General features: G+C 43.1%; 2 protein-coding genes across 3 annotated transcripts in view; both read left to right on the forward strand.

Annotated features, from left to right (window-relative positions):
• Positions 1 to 11,744, forward strand: part of LOC115295645 (zinc finger protein 420-like) — a 91,487-nt gene that overhangs the window by 52,634 nt on the left and 27,109 nt on the right. The window lies entirely within an intron of this gene.
• On the forward strand, positions 4,970 to 8,248 carry LOC115295651 (putative protein ZNF720). 2 transcript variants are annotated; one of them, XM_029943752.1, is made up of 5 exons: positions 4,970 to 5,116; positions 5,234 to 5,360; positions 5,842 to 5,937; positions 7,484 to 7,598; positions 8,065 to 8,248. In XM_029943752.1, exons 1-5 carry the CDS (start codon positions 5,086 to 5,088, stop codon positions 8,182 to 8,184), a joined length of 489 nt encoding a protein of 162 aa, XP_029799612.1. In that variant the 5' UTR covers positions 4,970 to 5,085; the 3' UTR covers positions 8,185 to 8,248. The 2 variants fall into 2 exon arrangements, with proteins under 2 accessions (XP_029799612.1, XP_029799613.1); XM_029943753.1 differs by lacking the exons at positions 4,970 to 5,116; positions 8,065 to 8,248 and having other exon boundaries at positions 5,141 to 5,360; positions 7,514 to 7,594.

An 11,744-nucleotide genomic window follows, 5' to 3' on the forward strand; every position in this document is an offset into this window, starting at 1 on the left:
ATTGTTGTTATGCTGTTTGTCGAAGTCTTTATTCCACCCGTCCCGCCTCCATCCTCGGTCATTACACTCGGGACACAGATACAACCAACCCAAGGCAGCTTTTCTAGCGTATTCCTCTTCCAGGTTCGGTAATATACTTTTGAAAAGTCATCCTTGTTCCCTCGATCCAAAATGTTAGCTTGACTATGACGCAGCAGCCTCCGCAGAGCCGAGTGTCCGTGCCAAGCATGTCTTTGAGAGTCCCCTGCAGAGTTTCCCATCAGAGCTGGTGGCGGCCGGGTGAGCATCCCAGCTCAGTGCCAACAGCGTTGGGCTAAGAAGGGTCGTGATCCGGAGTGGGTGTCACATGTGCTCAGGTCTGTTGTCGCCTATCCACCTTGGTCTGACTTAGCCTGCAGAGAGGGAAAGAAAATCCCCAGTATCCTGCCTTCTCACCATTATATATTGGGAAAGTCCTTAAACGTAGAAAACGCCTTCTGCTCTAGCCCCTCTTTGAAAAGTGCAGAGCATGTTGTTACGTGTTGGACTGTGTCCCTGAAAGATGTGGTGACATCGTAACCTCTCGACCTGTGGAATGTGTGTGGATTTATTTAGAAATAGGGCCCTTGCAGAAGGACTCAAGTTAAGGTGTGGTCAGTAGGATGGGCCCATCATCCAGTGTGACTGAGTTCTTCTGGATGCAGAGGCCCCATGGAGAACACCACCTGATAAGAGAGGCAGGGATGGAAGTGTCCTAGCTTCAGGTCCTGGGGCTGGTAGGACTGTCAGCCAGCAGGGGGAGCTAGGAAGAGGCAGGGAAGGGTTCTGCCCCGCCTCTGAGGATTCGGGCCCTGCTGACACCTTGATTTCTGATCTCTGGCCTCCAGATCTCCAGCAGGGTGGATTTCTCTTGTCTTAAGACACCCAGTTGTTTATACTGTGTTATAGCAGCCCCAGGAAACTAATACAGGGGGTACAATGCAAGGATTTTATTTAGTAAATAGTTTTGTAGAAACAGGGATTCTGGACCTCACAGCATCTTAACAATAGCCAACAAAAATTATTTTGTTTTATAATCTGTATGTATCCAATAGGACATAATACAGTGGAACAATTTTTAAGGGCGCCTGATGGCTCGGTTTGTTTGGCCTGTGACCTTTGATTTCAGCTCACGTCATGATCCGCAGGTCATGGGATCAGGCCCTGTGTTGGGCATGGAGCCTGCTTGAGAATCGATCACTCCATCACTCCATCTCTCTCTCTCTCTCTCTCTCTCTCTCTCTCTCTCTCTCTGAGTGTCTTCCTCCCCCCGCTACTTTCTCCCTATCCCTTCCTGCCTGTTCCTCCCTCTCTCCTTTACTCCTTCTGACCATTTCCTATGCTCATGCTCTATCTCCAAAATAAAATAAAGGAAAAAAATGAAAAAAATTAAAGCAATTTAAGGAAGAGAATTTTAAGAAAAGGAAACAGGAAAACAGAGGATTGTTTAGAAAAATTATTCCATTGAAAGCAAAAAGAAAAAAGTGAAATTTGTTGGGCGTCATTCTGAACTCACTAGTTCAGAGTACTCCCTGTGAGGTTAAGGCAGATTTGCAAGGCCTACTGCTGTCAATGATGATGAATATCCAATCCCACTCCATGTTTTTGCTTGTGCACAGACCCCCCCAATTCAGTTTGTTGATTGGTATCTGGAGTGACTTGTACCCTTATTCTGGCCCAACATGCTGATTACACCTTGTGATGGAAATTATGGTAGGAACTTCCCTTGTGATTATGGGAGCAAACATTATGGTTTCTGAGAATCCTGTTTTTCTTATACTTCCCCTTAAGCAGACAGGCTATGGACACATGCTCTCAAGGAACTAACCTCCACCTCTGTTATGCTAAAAACATTGTCTTGTATTTAATGTCTGAAGATACCTTCTTTTCCCATATATTAAACATCTAAGTCTCCTAGGTCAATCACTATTGGTCAAGATTATGCATGAATCTTCTACAAATGTATCTTATGGGAAATTTTTACATATAAAAGAAATTTATCATGAGAAATCATTATCCAAGGCAAATGCCACTTCTGTGCTGTTCCCCATACATGTAAGTATATATAAAGCTGAGTCTCAGAGCAGAGATGCCTGCCTGGTGATCAGAACAATCTCATGGTTCTCTCATCCCTCTCTCCCAGACACTGTCCATCCTTCAGAGAATCCTGGACCGACTGGAGTGCAACTCCAGCAAACTAGGGAGCTGGGCCTTTCTGTATTTGAAAGTCCTGCCGGCCAGTGAGCACGTTTCTGGTGAGAAGTTCTCATGGTGCCTTTAAGGCCTTTTCTTCTGATGCAGCTGTGATTTCTCCACAAATTCCGCCTGAGAACGAAATCTACAGGACGAGTGGAGAGAAGAAATGGTCAGCTCTCAGGTAAGCCTGGTGTGCCAGTTCAGAGGCCGTGTCCTCTTTTCCCCCTCCACTTCCATGGATTTTGAAATCACAAATATGGATTTCTGTATTTGTGATGTTTCTGCCTCATGTTTTCACCTACGTTTCAAACCTTCTCAGGAATGATATTCAAGGTTAGGTCTTTAGAGTTCTTCTCCCCTGTATGTACCAGGATTTCTTTACATTTGCCACCCAGCTTTCACTATGGCATCAACATTGGTCACCTTGAAATAAAGTCCTGAATGTATTACAAACATTCCCTTGAAGACTGATCCAAAGGGGAAGGCGTTGAGTTCAAGGTTATGATTGCCGGTGGGGTCGAGTGCTGGGATTTCAGTCAAGGAGAACCGATCCTTCAGTATTTCTCTTTAGACCACGATTAAGAAAATGAAAAACACAAGGCCTCCAGTATCTCAGGAAACCTCTTATGCATATGAGAGTCCTTCTAGAGGCTCCCGTTTTGCCTTTATCTCTCCTAGCTGCCCAGTATATAACCAGTAACCCTTCACAACCCCATTGTGACACCTGGTGGTGACATGTCCTCTCTTCATGCTATAAGAAAAGTTTCTTTTTGCAGCAAAAATATACAGGATGGATCTGAGGCCGAGAATAATTTGGAACATTAAAAAAGCAGGGTTGGGTGTGGCGGTCTTTGTTTGTAAAATGTGAAAAAGATACTCTATTTAAAACATACTAGACATGACAGGACATGGAAACAGGTGTCTCCATGTGGCGTTTCCTCCATGAGATGGCGGCTCCCAAATACGGGTTGTTGATCCTGAGGACGCCGAGGGCGTGGGCGGTGAACAGAATTCACCTGTGGTAGAATTAGACACTAGATTTCTGAAGAAGCCTCAAGGGAGTGGGGGGCAGGACAGCAGAGGAGAGGCTGCTGCCAGGAGGCAGTGAATTGGGGCTGAATTTGTAGGAGGAAGATGAGGAGGTATGACGACTTAAGGAATTTGCCCTTATTTGGTAATTCTGCCTGGTTGTAAGTAGCTCTTTGTTAGTTAGTTAGTTAGTTAGTTAGTTAGTTAGGGCCTGTAGATATTTTGAGGGGGGTCCCCTGCTGGCCTGCGTCTGTTCAGCCAGGTGGTCCCTGTGGGCCCCTCTACAATCCATTGCTCAAACCTGTTTGCCACAAAGCAGCCTCTTACTGACATGATATGTGATGGAACTTTGTATAAATCCACTGTATGCTCGTCATTAGATTGATAATTTGATTGAACAGAAGACAAGAGTGATCATGTGTCCTTTGGTGTGTCTTCGACAGTAATAGAATTTGCTTTAGTATAGTTCATGTTCGCTACTTGAATTGGCTCTGTGCTGTCTGCCAGATGTCTCCCCTATGACGGTGATCTTCCCCCACACTGTTCCCAAAGCTCTTAGATTTACTGAGCACTATTGAGAAACCATCACATTTCACCTGGAAATTTCTTTTGTCAGAGTTGCTTTTTGCTTGTGGTTTTTGATGAGGAGAGCAAAGGCAAATGAAATGTAGCTTGAAATGAGTTTCCTTCCATTGTGTAGCCCAGTGCTAACGGAATGTCATACTCTGCCTGTCTGAAGGATTTTATAACAAAATAAACATTAAGGCCCTAGAGCAGCTATGTGTTCCTCGAGGAAGGGCACGTTTGCATGTCTCAGGTGTGTATCGTTGAGCTGCAAGGTGTAAGGAGATTTAATTGAGGCTGCATGTCTCTTGACTTTGTGTCCCTCGCCATTTCCCCCTTGACCCTTACATCTTTAAGGGTGTGAAAGATAGAAGGTCTCATCTTCTGTAACTTCTTCCTGCCGAATAAGGGCATAGAGCCGTTCCTACCTCTGAGTGAAGGTTGGTCAGGTGAGAATTTAGTAGGAATTTGGAAAGGCTAAAGCAGCTGTCTTTAGAGTTGCTAACGTGGGAATTTCCTTGAGTAGAAAGAATCATCTGTCCCCTTGAAGTTCTGCCACTGAAAGAGTCTCATCACCAGGTGGAGAGAAAACAGCAAAAGACGATAGAATAAGAAAAAGGAAAAAAGCCAAAGAAATTTTTATTTTATTCCACTCTGGTCACAGAAATACCCTCTTATGTACTGCTTTATAGTTTCAGAAAATGAAAACCAGAATCACATGATTGACATATTTGTGTGTCTGAAAATCCTGATATATAACAGAGTCCTAAATGAAAGTTCAGCAAGGGGGGTTGTCACCACAGAAAGAAAAACTGATTTCCAGCCAATAAGGAGATTAGGAGGAAACCATGTAAATGAGAGACTCACAGATCACGGGTGTGTGTGTGTGTGTGTGTGATGTTTTCCTTTTATTTTAGATTCAGTGGTTAATTAGGAAGTGAGCCTTGTCATGTTATGTAGAACTGGACATAAGGTGGCACATGTGCCTGAGGAGAACACCTCGGTACATACTTTATGTCTTTTGTAAGTGAGGTTTGTGCTCCTCCTTGGGTGGAGATTTTCGTATTATAAGAAGGTTAAGGTAACTGTCCTCACTGCATGAATCAAGTCCACCATCCATGTGTACAGGGATGAGTCAAGGGCTAAGCTCAAAGTTGGCCTGCCCAAGGGCCGGGTTTACATTTTATTGAATGTTTTCTGTGTCCATCACAGGAGACTGTGTCCATAGGGTGTTGTGGCAGAAGGAAAAGATAAGAGAGAAAAAGGAGGTTAAGTCAAATGAGGGACCCTGGTCAGTGGGTACAAGCAGGTAAGCAGTGAAGGTCGTTTCTTGGAGTCTGCCTGGTGACAGTAACTGCCTCTGTCATCGTAGGTACCATTGTGAACACTGCCAATGGCCACTGGATCACTCTGGCATTTATTGCAGGGACAGCTGACCTTCCGGGACGTGGCTCTAGAATTCTCTCAGGAAGAATGGGAATGCCTGAACCACAGTCAGCGGGAACTGTATGCGGATGTGATACTGGAGACCTATGGGCACCTCCTCTTCTTGGGTGAGGATCACTCCTTCCAGATTTCCCAAATCACACTCGGGGTTTTGTTGTGTCCTTTGAAGACTCTTACTTAGAAGTTCCTCTTTGCATGACTGGAATCCGGATCCCTCCAGGATTGGTAGCTGTAGGGAAATACGTCATGAGGTTTTCTTTCCAGCTGCAGCCTCCCTTTTTGTCAGGTGCCACCATCATTTCTGTAAGTTCAAAGCAATTCTAAACACTGAGTGGCATAGGATGGTACCGCCCTTATCTCAAACTCCGGTTTTTCCTGCTTATTGTATCGGTGTCCTTGGAAGGGAGGTGATGATGGGAGTATTTGTATCTCCACCTGCGGGTTCTGAAGAGGCTCCCTCTGCGGCAACAGCGTTTGGGAAGTCATGTTTTAGAATTCTCCCATGTCCTCTCTTGTCTACTGAGTAGAGTACTGGGATGAAAGGTAGAGTCTCCAGCAATAACTATACTCCTTCTTTCTGATAAACAGGTCTCCTTGTATCGAAACCAGACCTGGTCATCTTTTTGGAGCACGAGAAGGAGCTGTGGGGTGTGAAGAGACAGGAGACAGTAGCCTCACACCCAGGTAGGTGGGGAGGAAGCAGATGACCGAGGTGAGGTGCCAGTGTGAAGGAGGAAGCTAGAACTTGAAGTGTAGTTCAAGGAGCTGTCCTTGAATGGAAAATTGTTGTGAAGTCCCGTTTTATGTCTGTCCCATTCACAGAGTGACATCTGCTATCTGGCCTGTCATGTTCTTTGATTCTCCAAGGATAGTATTTCAGCTCCAGTGCAGGTCCCCCCCCACCCCCCACCCCGCAGTGAGGATCTCCATAATGTGTGAGCTTCTCCATTGGTTTGAGAACACCAGAGGGTATCTCTGTATTTCGAGGAACTCTGCCATATCTAAATTCTGTTTTGCTTCTTGTGACAAGTGTGTCGGTGTACTAGTGGGCATATGGGATTTCGATGCCGAAATCCTTGGAACACTGGAGACTGAGATCACGTGTGTTCTGGTTTCAAATAAGAACCTCCTTTGTCTTGGGTCACCTGGGTTGCTCAGTCGGTTAATCTTCCAACTTCGGCTCAGGTCGTGATCTCCTGGTTCTTGGATTCGAGCCCCACTTCAGCTCTGAATTGACAGCCCAGAGCCTGGCTCCTGCTTCACTGTGTCTCCTCTTTTTGTGTCCCTCCCTCGCTCACTCTTTGTCTCTCTCTCATAATGAAAGAAAGACATTAAAATTTTTTTAAAAAGAACTTCATTTGACTTTATATTAACTGAAATTTAAATTTCCTCTGTGTCCATTGCTCAGTGGTGAAATAATTTAATGTATCTCTGTGTATCCTAGCATTTCTGCATATTAATGCCATAAGGGACCTAGAACATTTAGAAGTTAGAATTCACAGCCTATGATAAAGTCTCAGTGGTTATTTTATTTTACAATAGAATTTACATCATTTAATCATTTTGTCTTGTACAATAGGAAGTTCCTGTCACTTTCTTATATGTTGTTGATGAGACACACCTCTGATAGTTTTTAATCCAAAGTTCTGTATGACATGAGTACGTGTCTTATAAGAAATCAGATAGAGGGGTGCCTGAGTGGCCCACTCAGTGGAGCACTGGACTTGGGCTCAGTTTGTGATCTCACATTGGTGAGTTTGTGCCTACCACAGGGCTCTCTGGTGTCTGTGTAGAGCCCGCTGTAGATCATCTGTCCCGTCTCTCTTTGCCCCTCCACCGCTTGAGTGATATCGCTCTCTCTCAGCATTAAATAAAACTTAAGAAAGAAAAAAGGAAGTGAGGTAGATAATTAGGAAAATTAGTTATATATAACAAAAGGATTGTTCATGAATGTGATTTTACTTCAGGAAAAAAATCATAAGACAATTCTTCTACTGTCCTCAGTATGCCTGAATTTCCTCCCGCATATGTATTAATTTATAAGGTGATTCTCAGGATATTTTGCAACGTTGGCAATGTTCCGTGATTTAGAAAGGAAAGGGTTTTTTTTAGGCACCTTAGTTCTAAAGCATCGATTATATTCTTACACTCTATGTAAAATGAGGAATATATTTAGAGAATAGTACATTTTTAATGCCTTTTTTAATTGCTTATTTGTAAAATTTTTCAGTAGCGCACTTTGCTTCATTTTAATGAATAGCTTTCCTGTTTTACTGTCAATGAAGACACGCCGTCAATTCAGTGCTTCTCGTTCGTGGGTACATAGTCACAGTGAAAATTATATGGTAGGTTTCCTTTGAAAGGATTAATCTCTTTCTTTTATGTAGACTCTGTGGAAGTAAATTTGGTCTTCTGGTTCTGCATTCTATGATAATGTGCTTTCTTTTGTATGGAACATTCCACACGTTAGTTGTAGTTTCACATACCTGTGTATTGTGTTACAAGATGCCAGTGTTCATCTAGGACACGTTAAGGCATTGTGAGTTTATGTCAAGTGTGAATCAGCCATGCCCTTTGCCAGTAATATTGTGTATGTGTTTCTTTGCATAAATATTATACATGCATATTTTGGTACTCATCTTTTTCTATCTTCTGCAGTTAGTGGTCAGTGAATGTTTTATCATGTCTTGGTGAGTCATCATAACAGACCATTAACATCATCATGTATTTATTGGTGACTTTATAGTCTCCTTGCCTGAGAGAATTACTGTTGTGAATTGAAAGTAATTTTTCAACGTTCTTTACCTCCAGGGTGCCGGGGGGACTTGGTCTGATAAGTACCCGAGTCTTGATTTTGGCTCAGGTCATGTCCTCAGGGTCGTGAGATTGAGCCCTGTGTCTGGCTTGGAGCTGAGAATGGAACCTGCATGAGATTTTCTCTCCCTCTCCTTCTGTCCTTCCACGGCTCTCTGTTGTGCATGCTGTCTCCCTCTGTCTCTCTCTCAAATAAATAAATAAATAAACAAACAATTCTGTACTTCTGTATCAAATTTATATTTTTTATCTGTAATCGTGCTATTATACCCATGACATACTTTGGTACCATTCTCATGAACTTTTCTGTCTTCAATAGTATTTTCTTTGTGGTTTACGTAGATATTATTTAAAAGCTCTCAAAGGTATCAAAGCCCATTTTAAACTGATACTTTGTGTTGAATACAAAATTATCTTACTTACCAGCTCCACTCCTGCTCCTACCTTTTGTTACGCATATCACAAATTCTGTCTTTCAATATGTTCTGTATTACCTAGATTAATGAATTTGTATTCTTTTATTAAAAATTTGTTTATTTATTTCTTTAGAGACATCCAGCAGGGAAGGGGCAGAGAGAAAGGGTGGACAGGTCAGAAGCCGGCTCTGTGGTGACAGCACAGAAGCCTTGGTGGGGCTTAAAGTTCTTATCTGTGAGATCATGACCTGAGCTGAAGTCTGATGCTTAACAAACTAAGCCACCCCAGCAGCACTGATTTTTTATTGTAGCAGAAATTAAAGTCTTGTGCTTTGTCATTACAAAATGACGGGTTTGTATAATTGTGTATTTTTAAAAAATTTCTTAATGTGTTTTTATTGTTGAGAGAGATAGTGCCAATAGGGGAGATGCAGAAAGAGAGAGCGAGACAGCGACACAGAATCCAAAGCAGACTGCAGGCTCTGACTATCAGCACAGAGCCCAACGTGGGAGTAGAACTCAGAGACCTCGAGATCATGACCTGAGCCAATGTTGGTCACTTAACCAAGTGAGTCACCCAGGTGCTCCAATTGTATAAATGTTTATATTTAGCAGAGGCCTTTATGTTCTCATGTGGTTTCATTTACTGTTCAGGTCCTGTTATTTCAGCCAGAAGGGCCTCCTTTACTATTTCTTGTAGGATAGGTCTACTTGTAAACTTGGAGGTCTTCTATTTGGGAAAATCTCCATCTGTACATTCATGGAGAACAGTTTTGCCAGGTAGCGTGTTCTTAGTGGATGTGTTTTGAACGTTGAATACTTGAATACATTGGCTTGTGCCCTTCTTCCCATAAGGTTTGAGAATCCCACTACTAATCTCCCAGGAGTTCTGCATGAGATGAGTTGCTTTTGCCATGCTGGTTCAAATTTCTCTTCTCACCTGCGAGTTTTGATAGGTTCATCTTGTGTCACTGTGTTCACATCTTGACGTTAATTGTACTGTGAACTTACTGAGCTTGCTGCATTTGTCTCTTCCTTAGACATTTAAGACTTTCATTCCTCATATCAATGGTCTTCCCCTTCCCTGCCCCTTTGCTCAAGGGTTCCCTCAGTGCACTTATTGGGTCATCTGTTGGTGTCCCATTAGTCCCTAGACTCTGTCCTTTGATTCTTAGTAGATCATTGAACACAAGGATACTTTAGGTTGTGTGATTCATTCTTCTTGATCAAGTCTGTTGTTGACCCCTTAGTGTATTTCTAAATTCACTAATTGTAATCTTCATCTCCCTGTTTCTTGCTCATTGTTGGTTACATGTTCTGTGTCCTTGGGTTTCCATTTTGGTCAAGAATAGAGTTTTTCTGCCATCATTTAGTTAACTATGTATTTTTCTTCTTCCTCCATGAGCATCTTTAGGATGGTTCTTTTGATTCCTTGGTCAGGCAATTAATAGTACTGAAATAATTTAGGGCCAGGTTTAGAGATATCTTTTGTTCCTCTAATTGGAACACAATTTCCCATTTCCCTGTATCTTTTTTATATCTTTGGTTGACATCTGGGGATTAAAAAGCAAACAAACAGACACAATCAAAAACAAAACAAAGTAATGAAGATAATGGCCACTGGGTCGGATTATGGGCTTGGATTGTACAGAGGGCCACACATTCTAATCATTCTGGAGACAGTGACACATGTTTTGGGCTTTTGTCATGTCTGCATTTCTGTAATTGCCAACTTTAAAAAGGGTAGTTACTTTTTAGGGCCTGTGATACCTTCTTCTCTGTCCTCAGCTTTGCAGTGCTTCCGTTGTTGGAACAAATGCTCACCTTTTGTAGGAGCAGCCACCACAGTGTATCCTGAGGGCGCTCTCATTCCTACTGCTTTCCATGTCATGGAGAACAGAAGCAAGCCCTTCGGGGCCACAAGGAAACCAGGTTGTTGAACATCCATTTGTTTCTTTACTTAACAGAGAGAAGACTTTTCTCACAATGTTGCCCTGGAGTGTCAGGGAGCGTGAGCAGTTGCTGTGAGCAAGTGTCCTAAACATTATTTGTCTTTTCCATGTGGCCCTTCTTCTTTTGTACTTGCCTGGGCATGCTATCTGCTGCGATCTGACATCTGGAGCCCTCAGAAAGGTCGTTTGGTCTATTTTTGTCTCCATGGAGGAGCAAAGTCCTGGCGCTTCCTGTTTCTCCAGTCTGCTGATGGCCTCTCTTGGGTATTACTTCTGCACATTAGCATATTTACATATATGCATGTCAGTGTAGTAAGTGCGATGACTTCTTTTGTATCTTTTAGTTGTATCTTTGTGTCACGCCCGAGGCTTGTTGGCAGACAGACCAAGAGGAGTCATTGATGCAGTGGTATTGGCAGCAGTGGACCCTGTGGCCCCGAGTACTTATCCTGAAGGGATGACGGGGAAGGTGGTGGGGTGTAGTGAAATGTAGAATGTATGTTCATGAGGGGTGTAACCAAGCAGGGACAGTTACCCGTAATGGAATCCTACTGCTAGAAGGGATTAAGGACAGAAAACCTGGGGAAACCCCTCCCTTAACATCAGCGCTTTGAAGAACAGTGCCTTAGAAGCAGATGTCAAAAGTCTGTTTTTAAACATACATCTTCACTGGAAGGGCATTTGGAAATTCTGAAAAGTCACCTAGTCCAAACTGAAAATAATCACTGATAGAGTTTCAAACATAGAACTGCATTAACCTGGGGCGCCTGGGTGGCTCAGTCTCTTAAGCATCTGGCTTCAGCTCAGGTCATGATCTCACAGTTCTTGGGTTGAGGCCCTGCTTCGGGCTCTGTGCTGATGGCTCAGAGCCTGGAGCTGCTTCAGATACTGTGTCTCCCTCTCTCTCTGACCCTCCCCTGCACATGCTGTCTCTGTCTCTCGAAAATAATTTTTAAAATGTTAAGAAGAAAAAAAAGAGGACTTACCTACTTAAAGAGATACCTACTGGGGGAAAGACCAAATAAACATATTTAAATATAACTATTAACACCCACACACGTATGTATATGCGGCACATTTTTGAAGCCCAACTACAAACTTTGTGAATGGCCCGGAGAGCATTGTGAATGAAACCCTATAAATGTAAAGGATGTGGTGAAGCGTTTAGTTTGTAAGCAATACTATTCAACACGAGATAATGGATCCTGAGGAGCTAACTTACAGATGCCAAGAATATTGGCAAAGTCTTGGGGCGCCTGAGTGGCTCAGTCGGTTAAGCCTCAGACTTTGGCTCATGTCATGATCTCAC

This window comes from Suricata suricatta, chromosome 7, assembly GCF_006229205.1.
Source record: "Suricata suricatta isolate VVHF042 chromosome 7, meerkat_22Aug2017_6uvM2_HiC, whole genome shotgun sequence".
NCBI classification, from domain to species: domain Eukaryota; kingdom Metazoa; phylum Chordata; class Mammalia; order Carnivora; family Herpestidae; genus Suricata; species Suricata suricatta.